Source organism: Salmo salar, chromosome 03 (genome assembly GCF_965601325.2).
Source record: "Salmo salar chromosome 03, fSalSal1, whole genome shotgun sequence".
In the NCBI taxonomy this organism is placed as follows: Eukaryota; Metazoa; Chordata; class Actinopteri; order Salmoniformes; family Salmonidae; genus Salmo; species Salmo salar.
Genome location: NC_138293.1, coordinates 55,556,458 through 55,578,988, shown reverse-complemented (window position 1 = coordinate 55,578,988; position 22,531 = coordinate 55,556,458). Strand labels below are relative to the sequence as shown.

The window sequence follows — 22,531 nt, the reverse complement described above, 5'->3', positions numbered from 1 at the left end:
TTGCAAACGCCAAAAGGCTACATAACAAAATCTAAACATGCTTGACATTAGATTAGCCTAGTTAATATCTGTTACAGTAGGCCTATCTTCTCATTTAGCATAAATTGTTTCCAAATTCTGCCGCAATGACATGTCATTGCCGCCCAAACTGGAAGACCGACTTCACGTACGTAGCTTGTATTAATCAAGTTAAATATGGTTTGGCCTCGGGGCAGGATGACATGATTAGCCACCGCAACCAATGAGCAGGCGCGCTTGTGAATGCCAAGCGAGGTAGCAACAAGTCTAAACCATATGCACAAAGTGTTCGGAGAAACAGTGCAGGTTTTCCTGGTCTCTTTTTAGAGACGATAAAATAAAGGGACTGCGTAATTTAGAATTTGGAGACAAACGGAAGGATTTAGGAAATAACCTCGTCGCTTTGTGCTCTAGGTATAGTTTTTTTAATTTTTTTGGCAGCATAACTTGCCTACTCAGTGGATATGCATCGGTCCCATCTGTAGCACTCTATGGTGCCCTTAACTGCGCCTCGAGTTTATGGACCCCCGCTCAATGATGACTATGAGTTCATTGTCGGACAGCCTGGTTGCTTCTGATCCCTCCAAATCTGCCTTTCTGGAGTTCGGACACGGCTATCCCGGCCACCAGCAGCACTCCCCCGGCTTGTCCCACAACCACTATCCAGTGCACGGCTTGCATCCCGTCGGACCCTCGCAGCACGATAGTCCCTTTTCTTCCAGCGCGTCATCTTATGGCCGCCCGCTAGCTTACCCTTACCACAGCACGGTAAGCGCACACCACCCAAGTGCCTACCTGCCATACCAGCACAGTAGCCACAACAACGGTCTGGGACACACGAGAATAGAGGAAACAGGTACGTTTTTAAAAACATCCGTGTTGACATTTTGGAGTTAGTTCAATGTTTGTTGCCATTTTGAAAATGTGGTTACAGTGGCGAAGGCTATACGAACGCGATTGACTTCTAAAATTAGAATCGGGCACTTATATAGCCTACCTAAACCCTATCATAAGCCTGCAAATAAACCACTAATGAAATATAGGGAATTCCTAACATATAGCAAGCAGCATTACGCAAACAGTGCTCGGACCTAAAGGTGTTATCAATAAATAGGATGTTCCCATGTCACATATGTAGTCTATAACACCTGAGCACTTTTGCATAATAATACATATTTTTAAGGGTCAATAGTTGACAGGCTACTGAACCTCGAGATGTATGAATGGGTAAAGCAAGGGACTGTTCTCGTCTCAAATTGATATGAGAATCTATTTGCATACGATTTCACAATACCTAGGGCTATATGTAGCCTATTTCACCATTGTAATTATTAGTCTAGTCCGATATTAGGACGGATGATTAGACCTAAGGCTAGGCTACAACTGGCCAATTTGCATTTATATTATTGGGCCGCAAGACAGGTCGGTTGATTAGCACAGTAAATAGCCTAGCCTACTCTGGATGATGATACAGGTCACATGCAGCCGACATGGGAGGAAAAAACCTAGCCACTAAACATTTTGTCCTGTGGTCTCCCACAAAGCACAGGGTCCAGACAAAACATGTAATCTGAAAACCATTTGTCTTTGATGACGTTATTGTTTCTGTGATCCTACATTACTTCATTGATATTTTAGCATACAGATAGCCGCATAGGACTACACGAAAGAGTCACATCGTTATACCTCGTATTTTTTATTAAAACGTTAAACAAAATGCGTACAGCATTAATTCCACGTAGCCTACTGTCAATGATCAAAATAACCCTGTCTCTAGGTTTATACTTAAAATCAAATTGTTTAAAACGGCTAGTCCTATTTGGAGTGTGAAGCTGTTTGGGACTAAAAGCTCGAAGACATTCAGATAGGAATATTAACCAATAGGCCTACTCCTCTCCCCCCAAAAATTTAATTATGATGAGAGTGAGTTCGCTTAGGGGTTTAGCAGCCTATTTATATTTACACAACATCAAAAACCTGTGCTATAATCGGCAGGGAACGTCATCCATATATTGTTGACTGACGTGCGACATCTCCACTGCACGGTTGGCAATTGCCATGTTTATCAACTCTCTCCAGACATTGAAAAGTAAAACTTTTCACCCGCGTATTAGGAAAGGGTTTGTGTGGCTATCTTACAGGCATTTCGTGTGTTGGGCATGTTGGAAAGTCAAGAAGTATTTAAGGCCCCAGATAATATAAACATTGCAGTCCTCTTGAGCATTAACAAATTCATTATGTTATTCTTAGTTCTGATTAAAATCCGGTCTTCGTTCTGAACAATGTATTATTATTATTATTATTATTATGATAATATAACCATGAAATTATGAGTTTAATTCCTACCAATAACAAGATAATGGCCTAATAATAATAATAACGGAAACAATAGCAACAAATGCTATATCAACAATGATGACCATTTATTTGTATGTTGCAATTATTTTTGGAACGCTATTAGCAGGCCAATATTACTTTTAGTGGTTTTAAAGGTGCTACACAGGATTTTTATTTATTTTTGCATTGTCATTTCAGAAAATGTCCATAATATATCTGTCGCGAATAGTGGAATAATAGTGTTTCACAGTATTACTTACTCGCCAATGTTGTGATTGGCTGTGATATTCAACTATTGATTTCTCCCACTGGAGTGGCATCTGTTGTCAAACTGGAATATATTTTCAATAACAAAAAATACAGTTTTACAGCTGTTTGAAGCTGGTGGACCAAAACAAAAGAACAGTTTCTGCATAGTCACACAGCAAATTGGCCAGTGTTACCTATAGTGTTGATTTTCAGTGTAACATTTCTAGTGTTGATTCAGGTGTTAAATCAACACTCATTGGTGTAAAAGTGTTGGAGTTAATAACCAGTGTTAAACCAAAACCACAACCATCAGTATAATATTTCCAAGCATGCTGTATTGCAGGTAGATTTTTAGAATAGTTTGTTTTAATATCTATGTTTTTGCATGTACATTGATTGATTAATTAATTTTATCCTACTGAAATATAAATACAACATTCCTAAACTAATCAAATCTGTAACTTGGACTTATTGCACCGGTTACTGAAATGGTTGTTCCAGTTTATATGGTTTAGGTAGTCTTATATCTTGATTTAACACTGGAGAATTGGCTGTGCAGTAGCATATGATGTAAGGCCTATGAGTTTGTTTATTATTTGCTATTTGAATGGCAGGCTTAGAATAGAAAAGGGACAATCAAGATTCAACATTTCCAATGCAACTTATTTAACTCAACAATAAAATACAACTTTATTTCCCATTAGTTACAGCAAACAACAGAAATATGTCTTCTTCTCATTCTCAACTGCCCCAGACAGCACAAATCACACATACAGTTGAGACGAGCACCGGGTCACCCCTGTATGTTGTGGGGTTAAGGGCCTTGTTCAAGGGCTCAAGTCACCTAACAATAGGGGGATGTCTTAAGGATGTGAACCCAGCAGCACTCCACTTGCCAGAAACATTTTTTCCAGCGCCTGGCCCGGGATTCAAACCGGCCGTCTTTCGGCCACAGGTCCAACTCCTTTAGCCGCTGGGCTACCTACCACCTACCGAAATTCTCTGCAATTATTGTTCAACTTAGCAAATCAAATCTAAATCTTACGCCGCGGTTCTAGGCCATTTCAACTGGGGGGGGGGGGGGCAAGCTGGGGCCAGTTACATTAGACGTTATTGTTGTCATATCGTTTTCTTCACTGCATTGCAGGCATTAGCAGTCAAAAGACCATGTTCATAATCATCATCGTTGCCACTGTTTAATAAAGGATGTAAAAAAATAACGATAGCAAAAATTTGTTATGTAAAAATTATTTCATACTCCACATTTAGGGGGGCCACAAGGGGGTCCAAAATTGTTGTCACAGGGGCACTGCCCCCCCCCCCCCCCCCCCCCCCCCCCCCCAGAACCACTGGGGCCTAACGCAGCTGTTTCCCTAATCACTAGTTGGTATGTGCAATCTTCATAACAATGGGGATAATGGGGAGCACTATGCAGTCTTTATATTCCTCATGCTCAATGACCTCTTTTGCAACATGAGGTAGAAAAGAAAAGTTAAGCTCTTGCCCTCTGAGGGCAAATTAAATGGCTTAAATTAAACATGTATTATTCAGTAAATGAATGATTATTATGATGATCATTATTATTATTATTATTATTATTATTGATGGTGTTGTTGTTAATATTGTTATTATTATTCCAACATTTCTGACCTCAATTGGACTTCCTGGTGAAATAAAATACAACTTTTTCTCCTTCATCCCTTTGAAGAGCTTGAGAAGCCGACCACAGTGATCGAGAACGGAGAAATTCGACTGAACGGAAAAGGGAAGAAGATCCGAAAACCTCGGACCATCTACTCAAGCTTACAACTGCAGGCGCTCAACCAGAGATTCCAGCAAACCCAGTACCTCGCGCTACCTGAGCGCGCCGATTTGGCGGCAAAATTGGGACTAACTCAAACACAGGTACATATTTCTGTATTTTGGGCCCATTTTAATAGTCTATTTCAGTTCTTTTTAACTGATATAACTGTTCAATAAGGTGTTTGTTACAAGAGGCTCTTCAACACACAACGATTTTGGTGGAAGTCTCTTTTTAAATGTGGTCTGTATAGGTCTCAATAGTTCGAATGGAATACCTTACGCAAAGGGTTCACAAAGTGAACAATTCCTATAGCCTATTGTTTACTCGAGTCGGGCAAAATGTCCCTCTTTTGTAAGCATCTCATCTCACAAGGCGGTGAGAAGTTTAGTCAAAATGCTGCGCGTGCCCATTCTCAATGGCACGCCTACTCTTTGCATCCGGGCTACAACACTATATGCATAAGTGCCCGGTTAGATACTGTTAAGGCCAAATGTCTCATCAAAAATGAGACTGGTGCCTAATGCTATGGAGGTATGTACATTTAAGGCTTTGAGAATTTCCACTCAAAGTAGTTAAAGTGTTGACTCTTTCGATGCTTTATTGTTTAGCATATAGGAGAAAACACTGGAACATTAGGTTTCTAGGTCAAATCAAATCCATTTTTATTTGTCACATGCGCTGAATACAACAGGTGTAGACCTTAACAGTGAAATACTTACTTACAAGCCCTTAACCAACAATGCAGTTTCAAGAAAATCCCCCCAAAAATGAAGAGATAAGAATAACAAATAATTAAAGAGCAGCAGTAAATAACTATAGCGGGGCTATATACAGGGGGTACCGATACAGAGTCAATGTGTCAATGTGCGGGGGCGTTAACTTGCATTAGTGTGATGTCCTGCCATGTTCATGGAGGTGTTAGCCTACTCTCTCGGCCTGTAACTGATATTGTTTCCCCTCATCCGTGTGTGGCACACACACTTTCATGAATATTTGAATGCAACATGAATGCCCTTGGCTTCAGCTGAAATGGCAGTTCCCTGTTGGCAGGGAGGCGAGGCAGCAGAAGAGCAGGGTGTATCACCGTCCTGTATTACCGCTACTTGTCTTACTACTGTGTTATCCATCTCCTACTATTACTTACTTACTCATCTGGGCCTGTATTCACTATAGGCCGCTTTCCTGGACACATGTTAAGTGTAATCCTGGACTAAAAAAAAAACAGTTTCAATGGTGATTCTCAATTGAGCATGCGTTTTAGTCCAGGTCTAGGCTTACTGGCCTCGAGTCTCAGAGTAGGAGTGCTGATCTAGGATACATTTAGCCTTTTAGATCATAATAAATATGATTATGGACAGGGGGAAACCTGATTCTCGATCAGCACTCCTGTACTCTGAGATGCTTAATGCTTAATGCTTAAGCTCAGTGGTCTCCTTTAGCCTATATAGCTCTTGCTTCAGTATTAAGCCCTCAATCTCTCAGCCACTGGGTTCCTTTTGTAACTAACTCCTTGCTTCTCACCAAGCTCTGTCTGTCTGGCAAGGGAAGAAGAAGGGAGAGGGGTGGAACGACCGCGGCCATTTTGTCTGTCAGTAGGAATAAAGGAAGAGAGCTTAGCAAGTTATCGCGTCACGTTTTATATAAATATTGTGAGTCCCAGGAAGTTTTGGGGTTCCCAAAACGAGAGAAAAATAACTGCAGAGAAAGTACAGACTTTGGTAGGAATACATCATTTTTTATTTGGGAGAGCTTACTGCTTTCAGCCAGGTAATCATTTTATATTTCTTTAAATCTAGAGATCTCCCTCACTACGTTTGCCTGGGGGCTTAAAAAAAAAAACATAATGGCGAATCCAAAGGGAATATGTACTCTCAATGCTGCTATACATCAATTGGAGTAAAGATAGTTTTTGGCGTATGGACGGATATGAGTGGTAAGAGACCCTTCTGAACCTGTAGAGGCCGTGATGCGCCGCTAAGAGAGGACGGCCTCAGTAATCCCATGTAAGTGCTACATGACAGATATCTGAGAAAGCGTCAACGGAACTTTTTGCAAGATGAGCCCTTTTTACATATGACATCAGCAGCCTACATCTTTGTAAATGAGGGTGTCAGATAACTAATGTCCTCCAGAGCCTTTTCAAGTGGATGGCATTACACTGTGGCTTTTTGTTTTTGTGGAGCTAATTTCTGCTGGGTTATGCCAGATGTGCTATTACATTAATTGGTTTAATGTGCAATCCTTAAATGGATGAAATCACCCTCAACTATAGAGCTTACTGACATATAGAACTACAGTATTGTGACCCTCCCATTCACAGACACTTGACTTTACGGTTTCAAAGACATATAGAGCTACAGTATTGTGACCCTCCCATTCACAGACACTTGACTTTACGGTTTCAAAGACATACAGAACTACAGTATTGTGACCCTCCCATTCACAGACACTTGACTTTACGGTTTCAAAGACATACAGAACTACAGTATTGTGACCCTCCCATTCACAGACACTTGACTTTACGGTTTCAAAGACATATAGAACTACAGTATTGTGACCCTCCCATTCACAGACACTTGACTTTACGGTTTCAACGACATATAGATTACATCAAGACAGGACTTTTTTCTTGAAAACAATACTTTTCCAAATCTAGTTGGAGAGATTATTGTGTATACATGCATCTGAAAGTTGCATTAATTAGTACTTTAGAGACATGATATTTCTAGTATATAAAGGACACCTATATACACTGAGTACACAAAACATTAAGAAAACCTGCTCTGTGTATCAAGAATGGGCCACCACCCAAAGGACATACAGCAAACTTGACACTGAGGAAAGCATTGGAGTCAACATAGGCCAACGTCCCTGTCGAACGCTTTCGACACCTTGTAGAGTCCATGCCCCGACAAATTGAGGCTGTTCAGAGGGCAAAAGGAGGGCAACTCAATATTAGGAAGGTGTTCCTAATGTTTGGTATACTCAGTGTATGTATATGATAAATATGAAGAAGCACTTCTCGGAACCTCTCTGATATTATGTTTCCTGGGCGGAAGCAGGAGTTATTGATTAGGGAGCTATTGGTAAGGTCATATTGATAAGGGTCATATTGATAAGAATCATATTGATAAGGGTCATATTGATAAGAATCATATTGATAAGGTCATATTGATAAGAATCATATTGATAAGGGTCATATTGATAAGGGTCATATTGATAAGGGAGCTAAGTATAGATAATTGGGATCGAACATTGCTTTGTTGGAATCACTCATGTCTTCTGGCCTTCTATGAGCAGCAACCACCTGGCAGATTATGCATAGACCTTTTTGCACCAGAAACACTGACCACCGCTCGCCAGTCACCACACATTTAACTAAGGAGAGTGGTTTCCCCAAGTTGTACGGTACATACACTGAGATTTAGTTGGATATGTGGGACAGGATTTTCTGCCGTGATTTCTTGAACTACCTAGTTACCAAACATTTCAGACTGAAAGCCCTTGTCAGCTGAGTGTTGCTGTTCAAATCTAAAACCAATACTTCCAATTATTATAGGAACAGCGACTTACATTAGCATGCTGTTGATTGACGTTAGGGTGAAATTCATTCATAATTAAAGTTCAATCCAATTCGGCATTAAAGGGATAATCAGCAGTCGCTATATCACTTTTGGATTTATAAATTAATGATATGTACCTATTGATTCTTGAAGAATATAACTCATAAATGCTTCATGAACTTAGTTAAACAGTCATACCCCATAAGAACCCAAAATATGAGCTTGCTTTACTCCAATGGTTGTAAACAAAGTAAATGTAAACCAACACTATTTAGCCTCAGAACATGGTTAAAATGTTGATATCATGGATGGTCAATCCTTGCGCCCATTGCACTGTCTATGAATTTGATAGTGGTTGCATTTCTCCAGCCCCATCCTTCAGCTTTTTAACAAAACGGGTGGGAAATCACTTTTATAGTTTCAACAGCTGATTTAAGGATGTCCCCCTTTTGAAAATCAGTGTTTTTGGAGGTCTTAGATGTAGTTGTAGATCCCCAACCTGCGAAGTTATGAGGACATATTTCATATGTCTTCTTATTTCTTGTTTTTTTCCCTTCTAGTATTACATTATTATTGATTATTCCATTGTTGGGTTTTGAGTTTGCAAGAAAGGCGTTTCACTGTACTTGTGCATGTGACATTAAAACTTGAAAGACAATATCAGCATTCTGTCATTGAAAATGATTTATGTGAGACTTGGTTTTTGTTACATCTCCATGAACTGTTAATTCCCTTGCAGGCATTGAATGTGATACACAATTATTATTAATATACCCATTTTAACACTTCTAGGTGTGCCCACATTATTATGTTTAGGCCTATGGGAGTTTAGGGGAGTGAAAGATGTTGGTTACTCACCATGGCCCTAATACTTTTCATGTTCATCAGAACTGTGCATGTGCAGGCTAAAGGCAGAGAAAACAACATAAAAGTTAGCAGAGTTGTGGACTCCAGTTACATGACTTGGACTACTCGAGTCACATGACTTGGAGTCGAGTCTGACTTGAGTCACAAATTTGATGGCTTGAGACTCGACTTGAAAGAAAATAAAATAACTTGAGACTTGACTTGGACTTGGAGCCTCAAGACTCGGGACTAGACTTTGACTTGAGACTGATGACTTGAAATTATCTGGACATGTTTTGTAATGTTTTGTAACTAATTCTGTGGCACAGATTCTATGTGGATTACGCTACATGTAACCAGAGAAAATAGCCGCAGCATCGCCCTTGCAAAAAAAAAACTGCAAAAGATTGGCTAGTGAAACGCACACTCGGCACTCTGATTGGACCAGAAAACTGTCAATCAACACAGGCAAGGTGCGCAAGCGAACAGATTGATGATTTGATGTACAGCTATAGGATCGGGTGCAGTGCAAACGTGAAATTGTAGGAAGAGAGGATTGAAATCAGGCCAGCAGGCAGTTGGGAACCCCAGCAATCACTGGGGAAGCCAACACCCCAACTAGAAAAACATGTTGACTCACCCTACTTGTAAAGAAATGTCAATGCCATCCTCCTCTCTTTCATGTTGAGGGAACGGTCTATTGTCCTAGGGTATCGGGCTAAAATGCATGCTCACTAGCCTAACATCCATTCATGGGCAAAGTTAGCTAGTTAACATTAGCCTAGCTACATATTGAACTTCCATCCTCTCAGGCCAGGGGCACAACAATGTATGAATTAATGGTCAGATCAGAATCGCCGTTATAATCATTGGCCAGTACGGAGAATTAAGTAAAACCACAAGTCCAAATCCATATCTCCATCCATAGCTAATTTAGGAAAGGGACAATTTTAGCTAGCTGGCCACTGGAGGACAACAACACAACAATTCAAGTTTTTCTGTCAATGACATATGCTCTCAATGGGATTTGATAGCTGGCTTCCCTTGACACTTTTTTTTGGTCCGCCAGTACCATTCATAGTTGACCTCGCTCAGTTTAGCTGATTGGCAAATTTGTTAATATTTTTTTTGTCAAGGGAGGCCAGATGCTCACTGGCTTCCCTTGCCTTCAATGCTAGGGGTGGCAACAATGTCATACTCGTTTGGACCAGAGAGCTTCAGATAGATGGCCTACATGTAGAGAGACAGAGGGGTGCTGTTTTGCTCACTCGGATGCTTTCCCCCTCGAGATACATTCAGCCTCTTGTCAATTGGGTAGGCTAATTGTATGGTCCTGGGGGCTAAGTGTTTATATTATGTAGGCCTACCTGTTTGAACTCCTGTTAGACAGATTTGATTTGTTTCTCAAGGGGTGTCTATTCAGACAGGACAGGTTAAGCCTGCTACAGAGGCTATTTCTTTTGGGCTATTGCCTGTCTATATTTGGTAAATCTACTTGTATATTTTATATGATATGGCGCTTTCACCATTGGATCACCAAGACCTAATAAATCTACACTCTGAGCACGTCAACCTGCCTTGCCGTCAGCTGATTTCATGCCCTTACCACAGCTACAAGGCCCATATTTTACAATTACTAAGGCTAATAAAAATATGTTGTAGACAAAATAATGAAAAGAGCTGTCTGGTAGCCTCAATAAATAGACAAAGATTTGTAGTTGAACAAGTTGTTGCATGTATATATATTTTTTACTTGACTTGAGACTTGACGTGAAAACTTGTGACTCATCTCGACTTGATTTGGTCTTAGAATGCACGACTTGGACTTGACTCAAGTCTTAACCACGTTTTACTTGGGACTTGACTTCGGACTCAAACATTATGACTTGAGACTTGCTTGTGACTCGTATAATAGTGACTTGGTCCCATCTCTGAAAATTAGTAAAGCCTGCAGGTCCCCCTTAATATATAGTGCATTTGGAAAGTATTCAGACCCCTTGACATTTTGTTACGTTAGAGCCTTATTCTAAAATGGATTCAATTGTTTTTTCCCCTCTCATCAATCTACACACAGTACCCCATAATGACAAAGCAAAAACAGGTTTTTAGAAATTTTGCAAATGTATTCCAAATATCACATTTTCATAAGTATTCAGACCCTTTACTCAGTACTTTGTTGAAGCACCTTTGGCAGTGATTACAGCCTCGAGTCTTCTTGGGTATGACGCTACAAGCTTGGCACACCTCTATTTGGGGAGTTTCTCCCATTCTTCTCGGCAGATCCTCTCAAGGTCTGTCAGGTTGGATGGGGAGCGTTGCTGCACAGCTATTTTCAGGTCTCTCCAGAGATTTTCGATCAGGTTTAAGTCCAGGCTCTGGCTGGGCCACTCAAGGACATTCAGAGACTTGCCCCGAAGCCACTCCTGTGTGCTTAGGGTCGTTGTCCTGTTGGAAGGTGACCCTTCGCCCCAGTCTGAGGTCCTGAGCACTCTGGAGCAGGATTTCATCAAGGATCTCTCTGTACTTTGCTCTGTTCATGTTTCCCTTGATCCTGACTAGTCTCCCAGTCCCTGCCGCTGAAAAACATCCCCATAGCATGATGCTGCCACCTCCATGCTGGTGGTGTTGCCAGGTTTTCTCCAGATGTGACGCTTGGCATTCAGGCCAAAGAGTTTAATCTTGGTTTAATCAGACCAGAGAATCTTGTTGATCATGGTCTGAGAGTCTTTAGGTGCCTTTTGACAAACTTTTGACAAGCAGGCTGTCATGTGCCTTTTACAAAGGAGTGGCTTCCATCTGGCCACTCTACCATAAAGGCCTGATTGGTGGAGTGCTGCAGAGATGGTTGTCCTTCTGGAAGGGTCTCCCATCTCCACAGAGGAGCTCTGGAGCTCTGTCAGAGTGACCGTCGGGTTCTTGGTCACCTCCCTGACCAAGGCCCTTCTCCCCCGATTCCTCAGTGTGGCCATGCGGCCAGCTCTAGGAAGAGTCTTGGTGGTTCCGAACTTCCATTTAACATTGATGGAGGCCACTGTGTTCTTGGAGACTTTCAATGCTGCAGACATTTTTTGGTACCCTTCCCCAGATCTGTACCTCGACACAATCCTGTCTCAGAGCTCTACTGACAATTACTTCGACCTCATGGCTTGGTTTTTGCTCTGACATGCACTGTCAACTGTGGGACCTTATATAGACAGGTGTGTGCCTTTTCCAAATGATTATGGGGTGTTGTGTATAGATTGACGAGGAAAAAAAACAATTGAATCAATTTTAGAATAAGGCTGTAAAGTAACAACATGTGGAAAAGGGATGGGGCCTGAATACTTTCCGAATGAACTGTAAATGTAATTAATTCAAGACATCACAACAACAATAATTCTGTCATCAGCGTGTTTGGGGTGACACTCTTGGGCAGATCTCTTATTTTGGTTCATTTACGAGCCTTTGTGAAATGTGGGCTATCTGAGCCGCGTTTTCCACTCATCTCCACAATCAATTGTAATTCATAATTAGATTTTACTAGAGCTGCTTTTACCACGCTGTGGGTGTTGCGGTTACATAAATGTCTCAACAGGCTCTCTCCATATCAAAATATCTCTGTAAATTCCCTGTATTGTTCGTATAATGGGGAAAAGCCTGCAATAAAGGAATGCCAAACGTATTGCTTGAGTGGTCTGTAGTGGGGTTTACAATTAATTATCCTGGCAACCTGAACCCACCCACCAGCTTTATTTTGTCTTTCTTGTGAATGTTCTGTTTTTAGTCCAACATATTGTTCTCAGATGGAAAATATTTGTATTATTCCTTGGCGCTAACAATGCAGTCATATAGCCTACAGTTATCATTTTAATAATGTAATGCTCAATTTGCCCGCATGCTGGCAACATGCAAAGGTGCATAACAATAATATCCAAAAACAATTATATTGACAATAACAACAATGAGGCCATGGATATTATAATGAATTATAATTATTATTATAGTGAGTACTGAGTAGACTAATAGTAATAATAATAATAGCTTATCAATGATGATAACGATTATAATAATAGCCTAATTGCAGGCTTAATATGCTAAATTGTATTTATTGTTGCAGGTTAAGATATGGTTCCAGAACAAACGCTCCAAGTACAAGAAGATCATGAAGCATGGCACGGGCGGACCGGAGGGAGAACACCTGCACCCTGGGTCATCCGGATCTCCGTGTTCCCCGGGGATGCCGCCACTTTGGGACGTTTCCATGGCAAATAAGGGGACGCCTGCGCACTCCGGTGGATACATGAACAATTTCGGACACTGGTACCCAAGCCATCACCAGGAATCTACGCCGAGAACTCAAATGATGTGATAGGATATGGGACAATGGGATGAAATTCTACACGCTCTCCTCTTGTACATGAACCGCGTAGCCTATCCCTTTTAAATATAGCTCCGAGCCCCAACTATCACATTAGAGACTTTTCATTTTTGAAATGGCCGTTTAAAGGTCTTTTGTTTGGATTTCATCCGAGGTTTTGCCTTACAATTTCTTGGACATATGACTACATGGATTTTGCTTGGAGGCCTATGTGGATCTGTATTTTGTATGCAGTTCAGTTCCAAATAAATCCTCAGTGGTCAACTATGCACTGCAATAATATCTATTTTTACTAAATTAGTTTGAGCATGACAATGCCTAACCCCGTCCCCATGAGTTACAAAGCAATTTAAGTTAAATTCAAACGTTTACATTTCACCTGATAAGTAATAATTATAAACTCATGCCTAACCGAAATGATGTCTTTGCATCAAATATTTAAATCACACATACACACATCTGTGATTTAAATATTTGATGCAGAGCCATCATTTCGGTTAGGCATGAGTTTATAATTATTACTATTATTAATATTATTATTATTATTAGTAGTAGCCTATTATTATTATTATTATTAAAGTACATATCAAAATATGCCAAAAGTGTAAAAAAAAATGGACTTCTACGGCGCAATAATGAAACTAACATATCACATAAGAAAGGGTCAAGTATTTTACCCTAAAACATCTGGAAAAGCAATAGAGGGTACTATTTTAACATTGACAATGATTTTATAAAATGGCCATGTCAATTAAAGGTAATTTGGGACGTAGTTTGTTATATAAAGCTTTCATTCCAACAGTATAATTACCAGCAATTTGCAGGCAACAAAATATCCCTCTCCAAAACTGAAAGTGCAAAGGAACTAATAGGAAAAGGACAAGGAGAGTCCATCGGCTGTTGCGGCTCTACAAGGCAACGGAATCGTCATTAGTCCAAATGACTTGCAGGTGTAAGCTAATTGTAGCCTATCAGCAGTCCGAGACAAATAGCTGAAAAACGAGAGGCAAAAGACATGACAGCGCTCGAGTGTGAACCAACTGTGGTGATTTTTTTTAAAGTATAGGACTAACTATTGAGCACAGAGGTGGCACCACAGGTCCAGAGTGGTGTGGCGAAAAAAAAACAATTATGGGGCCGGTAGTTTTTCTTGATCTGGTAACCTAACCACGTAAGTGCAATGCCTTATGCGGTAGGACATGATTCATCTCTTGTAAAAAAAATGTTTAATATGGGCTGTGATGGGACCAGAGTTTTTCTAATCAGGTCACATGGGTTAAAATTTTTAAAAAATATGGAAAAAGTCCTGGCTTTGCGGAGGATGAAAACCCAGTCAAACTGCAGCAACTTTGTACTTGTTCATATCTGAATTATATTTTAAAGGACTAGGGGGGTGCCTATACACGTACACAGAGAAAGCAACATGATTGGACAATAAAACACACAAGGCTGAGCTTCCCTGATGCTGATTTGCATACCCTATGCAACTGTAGGCCTAATAAACATTTACTCACAGTCTGTCAGCTATTGTGTTTATTGATTAATTCCAGTTAATAATTTGACAGAAAAATCCTAAATTGCCTAGTCAGCCCAAGTTTAAATATAAACCAAATTTGATCCATTCTGATTTTCTCACAAACAAATGGGTTAAAAATAAGCATACACAACGTTACAGCTTAATTTACTCTGGCCAGAAGGACAGGGCGCATAGAAGGCTAGACTATGCTGCCGCTGTTGTTAGTAGCCTATAGTTGATCAGACTGAGATATTGTCTCGCCTCCACGCAATACAGCATGTAAGATCGCTAATGTTTAGGTGTATAGGCTGCTACATTTATGTAATAGCCTTTGCTTGTGTCTGTCGAAAGTATTGTGTTATCATGCTTGCTAAATAAATACCAGAGGAAAGTGAAGCGCGCGCCTTGATCTTTGTCCAGCCGGTGCGGCGTGTTATTTCCGTGAATCTGATTGGTCAAGACATCAAAGAGCCTGCGGCATCACTCAGATGCGAAGGACAGAAATTGTGGGTAAGTGAACAAATGAGGCAAATCGGTCTAAGTAACAGCTCTTTGCCTCTCTTTATAAAGCTTTGCATCTATATTTTCTTAAACTAAATCAAAAGTGCTGTGGAACTTTTTTCCTATATCCCGGCAATTGTCAATGTGCGGTTGGATTATATTCCACAAGTGGATACTCAGGGCTAAATATGCTAACAAAATCATTTTGTGTTGACCACAATGTTGCCACTACAACCTACCTTGGTCTGAAGGTAGGCTAGGCTTTTGCACATGTTATCGGAAGCATCTATAGTTCCAAGTTGGAAATTTCACTTGAACGCAGTAGTGGTGCGTGGGTAAAATCACCGAGGAAGCCAGGGAAAAAAGCCCCATTACAACCTATGTGTTTTGATAATTGCGTTTTCTCTATAACCTAATAGTTAATTCATATGAATTACGACCGTGATATATAGGCCTGAAGGCCGAGACAATAAAAAGACAGTGGCGGAATAAATTCAACCACACCTTGATTTCATCAGAAACCCGGAGATCAACCTCTGTCTGGTGAAGTCCATAAAGCATATTGCATGTAACAAACAGTTATATGACCTACAGCATGGTAAAGCAAGTTAATGTTTCTGACATTTTCAGACCACTAAACAACTATTGATTTACAATGAACACAAATATAAACGCAACATTTTCAAAGATTTCACTGAGTTACAGTTCTTATAAGGAAATCAGTGAATTTAAATATATTCATTAGGCCCTAATCTATGGATTTCACTTGACTAGGAATACAGATAGGCATCTGTTGGTCACAGATACCTTAAAGGTAGGGGCATGGATCAGACACATCTCCTTCGCATAGAGTTGATCACGCTGTTGATCGTGGCCTGTGCGAAGTTGCTGGATATTGATGGGAACTAAAACGCACTGTTGTACACGTTGATCCAGAGCATCCCAAACATGCTCAATGGGTGACATGTCTGGTGTGTATGAAGGCCATGGAGAACTCTGACAATTTCAGCTTCCAGGAATTGTGTACAGATCCTTGCGACATGGGGCTGTGCATTGTCATGCTGAAACATGAGGTGATGGTGGCGGATGAATGGCAAGAGCATTCAAATTGCCATCGATAAAATGCAATTGTGTTTGTTGTCCTTAGCTTATACCTTCCCGTACCATAACCCTACCGCCACCGTGGAGCACTCTGTTCACAACCTTGACATCAGCAAAACGCTCGCCCACACGACACCATACACAGTCTGTGGTTGTGAGGCCGGTTGGACATACTGCCAAATTCTCTAAAATGACGTTGGAGGCTTATGGTAGAGAAATGAATGTTCAATTCTCTGGCAACAGCTCTGGTGGACATTCCTGCAGTCAGCATGCCAATTGCATGCTCCCTCAACTTTAGACATCTGTGGCATTGTGTTGTGTGACAAAACTGCACATTTTAGTGACCTTTTTTTCCCTCCAGCACAAGGTGCACCTGTGTAATAATCATGCTGTTTAATCAGCTTCTTGATAATTCATCCACCTGACGTGTGGCTTATCTTGGAAAAGGAGAAATGCTCACTAACAGGGATGTAAACAAATGTGTGCACAACATTTTAAAGAAATAAACTTTTTGTGCTTATGGAACATTTCTGGGATCTTTTATTTCAGCTCATGAATCATGGGACCAACACTTTACATGTCGCATGTTGCAGAGTAACCGCAATTCACAAAGAAACAAGAACTGCCTCCACTATTCCAGCAGAATTTCAACTTCAACATCATCAAATCACCTATGCTTACAGTGACTAAAAACGAAAAGATGGCAAAAACAATTTAGTCCAATCAACGTAAGCTAAATATGATGTGGCTGTCCATGTTTCTGATTTCTGTGTGTGTTTGTGCAAATAGACAAAACATATTGACTCACCCTACTTGTAGAGAAACTCCAATGCCATCCTCGTCTCTTTCATGTTGAAACAAACTATCACTCTGTCATACAGTACACACTTGTTTTTAGTTTCCTGGCTAAAATGCTTGCTCCCTAGCCTAACATCCATTCATGTGCAACGTTAGTAGTTAACGTTAGCCTTCTACATCTAGCTACATATTGAACTTCCGTCCTCTCAGGCCAGGGGCACAACAATCTATGAATTAATGGTCGGATCAGAATTGCCGTTATAATCATTGGCCAGTACAGAGAATTAAGTAAAACCACAAGTCCAACTCTCTATCTCTATCCATAGCTAATTTAGGAAAGGGACAATTTTAGCTAGCTGGCCACTGGAGGACAACAACACAACGAAATGCAACAATTCAAGTTGTTTCTGTCAATGACGCATGCTCTCGACGCGATGATGGGAGTGACACCAAATCCAAACTGGCTTCCCTTGAGACTTTTTTGTTGTTGGTGCGCCAGAACCATTCACAGCTGAGCTCACTCAGTTTAGCTCAATGCTGATTGGCTATTATTTTATACTTTTTTTTATCAAGGAGGCCAAATGCTTGCTGGCTTTCTTTGCATTCAATGCTATGGTCGGCAACAATGTCATACTCTTTTGGACCAGTCAGCCTCAAATAGATGGCCTACACATACAGAGACAGAGGGGCACTGTTTCGCATGCTCGGATGCTTCCACTGGTGAGATACATTTAGCCTCTTGCGAATTGAAGGAAAATTATGAGAGAGACAGAGAGATGAAAGATGTTTTTACTTTCTTTCCTGGTAATTTTTTGGGGGAAGCCTAGCTTCCCTTGGCATCCATGAATACTGCTTGAACGACTCTCCAAGTTGGAATTACAAGTGGGAAACTTTTTGTTATTCGAGTTGCCAAGTTGTGATGCTTTACCACTGACCTTTTACCTTTTCAACCAAAAGATGACAAATCCGTTTTTGACAATTACAACGTTATCAATAAGGAAAACATAGCTAGTTTGACCATTATGTCAATGTTAAGCACGTTATTTAACTTTGTTATAAGCAATGTTAGCTAGCTTATCAAGTTAAAATCTTATTGGATGAAGAATTGTTACGGCTTCAATGGCACGTGAACACATTCATGTGGACTTAGCTACCACTTCCCAGTTTACCATTTCCCACAAGCACATAAAGAAACCCTTTGTCCATAATCGGTAGACAGTTTAGGCCTATATTAATTCTGCGTCATTTACCGAGCAGTGAGCGAAAGAAAGCTATTAAAACCAGTTTTTAAGAATTTACCCCCCTCCCCAAATCAAACATAGGTGCTAATGTTGTGTCCTCGTTTTGCATGCACATGCTTACACTACTTCCTGTCCATTGCAGCCAGTCATTGGTGGCAGCATGACGTGCCAATTTTGCAGGGCTCATTAGCTAAAGGTGGGGATACCTATTCAGTTGCACAACTGAATGCATTCAACCGAAATGTCTTCCACATTTAACCCAACCCCTCTGAATCATTCGTCCACGTTATCGGCGCCCGGGGAGTAGTTGTTGGGGGTTAACTGCCTTGCTCCAGGGCAGAACTGCAGACTTTTCCACCTTGCTGGCTCGGGGATTTGAACCAGCGACCTTTCAGTTACTGGCCCAATGTTCTTAACCGCTAGAGATACAGGTGTGTGAACCACAGTGCAGCAAAGCGAGAAAATTCTGTCTTAATTATTTTTGGAAATGTCTATGATTATGGATAGACCTATACCTTCCGACCTGGGGAAAGTGTCCTAAACAAGTAGGCCTACACCACAGATGGTCATTTCAGCATGACTTATGTCGACCATGTCTATAATTAAAACCCAACCTTAGGCGCAATACATCCCCGTCTACGATTAGTAACACCCCAAGCAAACGGCAGAAAAGTGTCCCTGCTGCAAACATCAACACTGAGAATACATATTCCAGGGCCATTGAAAATCCACAGCTGTCTCATGCCTCTTACATCCCATCTTTGTTTGTGTTCCCCCCCCCCCCCCCCCCCATATGAAAATGACAGTGGTGAGTGACGTTTGTGGTAGGAGTGAAACCATATCCCTTCCCTGCCTTGAGAGGCAGTATGACGTCTGCAAGCTGGGATGCTGTCCTCCTCAGCTGTGCTTCTCAGTTCTCACCCAACCACCCAATCCACCTCCAGATAACCTCCGCACCCCATCCATAGGTTTGCTTGTGAGAATAAAAGGGGGAATATGGATTCTTGTTTGACTTCAAATGGTCCATCATCTATCTCGTGTGAGTGACAATTAGCTGTGCCCAACACTGGTTCCCAATAATACCGTAGATATGGACCGTGGCTGCACCTACTACACTGAGAATACAAAACATTAAGGACACCTGCTCTTTCCATGACATATAGACTGACCAGGTGAATCCAGGTGAAAGCTATGATCTCTTATTGATGTCACTTGTTAATAAATCCACTTCAATCAGTGTAGATGAAGGGGAGGAGACAGGTTATTGAAGGATTTTTAAGCCTTGAGACAATTGAGACATGGATTGTGTATGTGTGCCATTTAGATGGTGAATGGGCAAGACAATAGATTTAAGTGCCTTTGAATGGGGTATAGTAGTAGGTGCCAGGCGCACCAGTTTGTGTGAAGAACTGCAACGCTGCTGGGCTTTTTACACTCAACAGTTTCCCATGTTTATCAAGAAAGGTCCACCACCCAAAGGACACCCAGACAACTTGACACAACTGTGGGAAGCATTGGAGTCAACATGGGCCAGCATCCCTGTGTGACGCTTTCAACACCTTGAAGAGTCCATGCCCCGACGAGTTGAGGCTGTTCTGAGAGCAAAAGGGGGTGCAACTCAATATTAGGAAGGTGTTCCTAATGTTTGGTAAACTTTGTTTTTCAAATGTGGTTGATTCTGATCAATCATGTCCAACTTCGCTAACGATTCAGTTACCATGACAATGTGTAATGTGCTTAGTTGCTTGGTGGGCTAAAATCTCAACGCTACCCCCTCAGCCCACACACCAGACATATAGTCAACTCCTATCTCCTAAGGCTTAAGGCATCCAGTCAGCCTGCTGAGTGAGGCATGAGAGACCAGAGGCCCACACACAGAGCCAGGCAGCACTCCTCCTGCTAACTTCAACATTTATATTGTTTGTCCCATAGAGTCATCGGTAGAGATAAACTTCACAGAACTTGACCGTTTCAAGCTTCCATAGCTCCCCATCAACTCAAAGAAGACATGATTGTGTTTTCATGTTTAATACTGTAGAATGATACCACTTGTTAGTGAGAGTAAGGGTTTCTTTGTGTCCCTGTCTTTGTGTTTTGAATTCGAACAAAGTTATTTTGAGCTACTACTTTAAAATCCAATATCCCAGATATCTAAACGTGCTTGCCATAGGACGACACCTCCTCACTACATATTTCTGGACAGGAGGAGGAGAAGGAGAAGATAGGAAAACAAAATGAATACGTTTCAAATCAGACCAGCAGGGGCTGTTATTAACGGACCTGTTAAAGATGGGGTATGAAGGGGTTTCCATGCTCTGTGCTCAGTCCTCCGGGCCAGTACAGCAGCCTCTACCTATAGATGTATGATCTTAATTTGGTCACCCTGCTGCAGGAGACCTTTCCTACAGTGGAGGAAATGTACAACTTTTAGTATATTTGAGGTTTAAAAAGGCTTCGGAAGTTTGTAATTTTCACGTTGAAATGTCAAGACTTGATTTTCCCTTACAAAAATTGTTTTTCCACTCTACAAAAATGTCCATAAATTATAATCCACCTAATAATTCACATTTCCTGTTGCTGCAGGATTATTTTCCTGCTGTGGCAAACTGGCTCAATTTAAGATCCTACATCTGTAGATTCCCCTTCCCATGATGTCCTGTTGTCCCTCTATCCATCCATCTCCCCATCCCTGATGACACATTCTGTCACTCTACAGCTCTGCAAACAGACCAGCCAGGTAAACTGTTGGTAGTCTTGGTTGGTATGCGAGCGCCTGAAGCAAGCAAGGATTCTGGGAGACAGTTATTTCGTCACAGTCTCCTTCCCTTTCCAACTGTCTCTCTCCCATTCCTTAACTGAGTCTCTCTCTTGCTCGCTCTCTCTCTCAATTCAAAGGGCTTTATCTCTCTCTCTCTTTCTCTCTCAATTCAATTGAAAGGGCTTTAGCTCTCGCTCTTTTTCTCTCGCTCTCTTTCTCTCAATTTGCTCTCACTCTCTCTCTCTCTCTCTCTCTCTCTCTCTCTCTCTCAGTGGTGTGCTATTAAAATCCAGAGACTCCAGTGTGTCTGCCCGCCTGTCACCTCCCACAGCTTCTTCACACGCAGGCTGGCAGCTCTTCCCAAATCCAGGGCATGTTCACCTCACTGTCTCTTCCTCACACACTTAACCCATGAGCTGCCAAATATAGTTGGTACTTCCTTAACAACTTTAACTACAGTTGTTTCTATCGCTTTAGTGCCTTTTTCACAAGTATGCGGTACATTTTAACAACTGTTATTCTCTTCACACGTGAAAAGGTGGCGTGAACTCTAAATTATGTGAACTCTAAATGAAATACATGTGAACATATGTTTTTGCATGTGAACAACTGACCTCGTGTCTCTCAGTTCAACGTGAAAACAGCTATTTCACATGTGTTTGTTTGTAAGAGAAGTAATGAAATGGTATTGGGGTTTTAAGGTAAGTGGTACACTGTTCAGCTAAAATAGTGAAAATATCTTTAATCAACATGATTACATTTGACATGATCCCTTAGTACTGACTTTTCAAAACTCACAACCTCTGGATTTAGAGTACGCTGATCTTTCTGCTGTGCCAGAAAGTCTGTAGCATTCTCAGAAGTCCCCGACAGATTCATGACCTATAATACATCTCTGCACTTAGCAAAAGAGTGTCATCTGCACTGCTATTTTAGTCATCAGTTAATCTGACTTTTCTCTCATCATTGATTTAATTGACTTATTTCAGTAATTTGAGGGTTTTCTGTGTAGTCTAATGTTGGTGAGACATATTATTCTGTTTCAATGTTACTCCTGAATAACTATGATAAATATAATCGTTTTTTGTGTGTGTGTGTATTTGTAACAATGCTGAGATTTACTTTGAAGTCCAAAGTTTGGGAACACAGGTGAAATCAGTCATTGACACAGACATGGTGGCGTAGCAGGAAGATCTGAATGCTGTGAACCAAGAGGTTGTGAGTTCAAATCCCAGATGAGGATATGTTGAATAATTACTGTATAAATAAACATACGCAATGTAATCATGTGTGTCTAATATGTCAGTTGAAAACACTGCGACTGCGTGATGTTCCGGGGACATTCTAACAACACATTTTTGTTTGCAGGGCATCACCTGTGAAATCTCACGTGAAAAATATCCATTGTTCCAAAACCACATGGTTTCACGTGTGAAATTTCA

At 41.0% G+C, this 22,531-nt stretch overlaps 1 protein-coding gene across 1 annotated transcript; it reads left to right on the top strand.

Annotated features, from left to right (window-relative positions):
* Nucleotides 1-281: 281 nt before the first annotated feature.
* LOC106600935 (homeobox protein Dlx4a) lies at nt 282-15,086 on the top strand. Its single transcript, XM_014192728.3, has 3 exons — nt 282-874; nt 4,313-4,509; nt 12,914-15,086. The coding sequence occupies exons 1-3, from the start codon at nt 538-540 to the stop codon at nt 13,163-13,165; spliced, it is 786 nt and encodes a 261-aa protein (XP_014048203.1). The 5' UTR covers nt 282-537; the 3' UTR covers nt 13,166-15,086.
* The last annotated feature ends 7,445 nt before the right edge of the window (nt 15,087-22,531 follow it).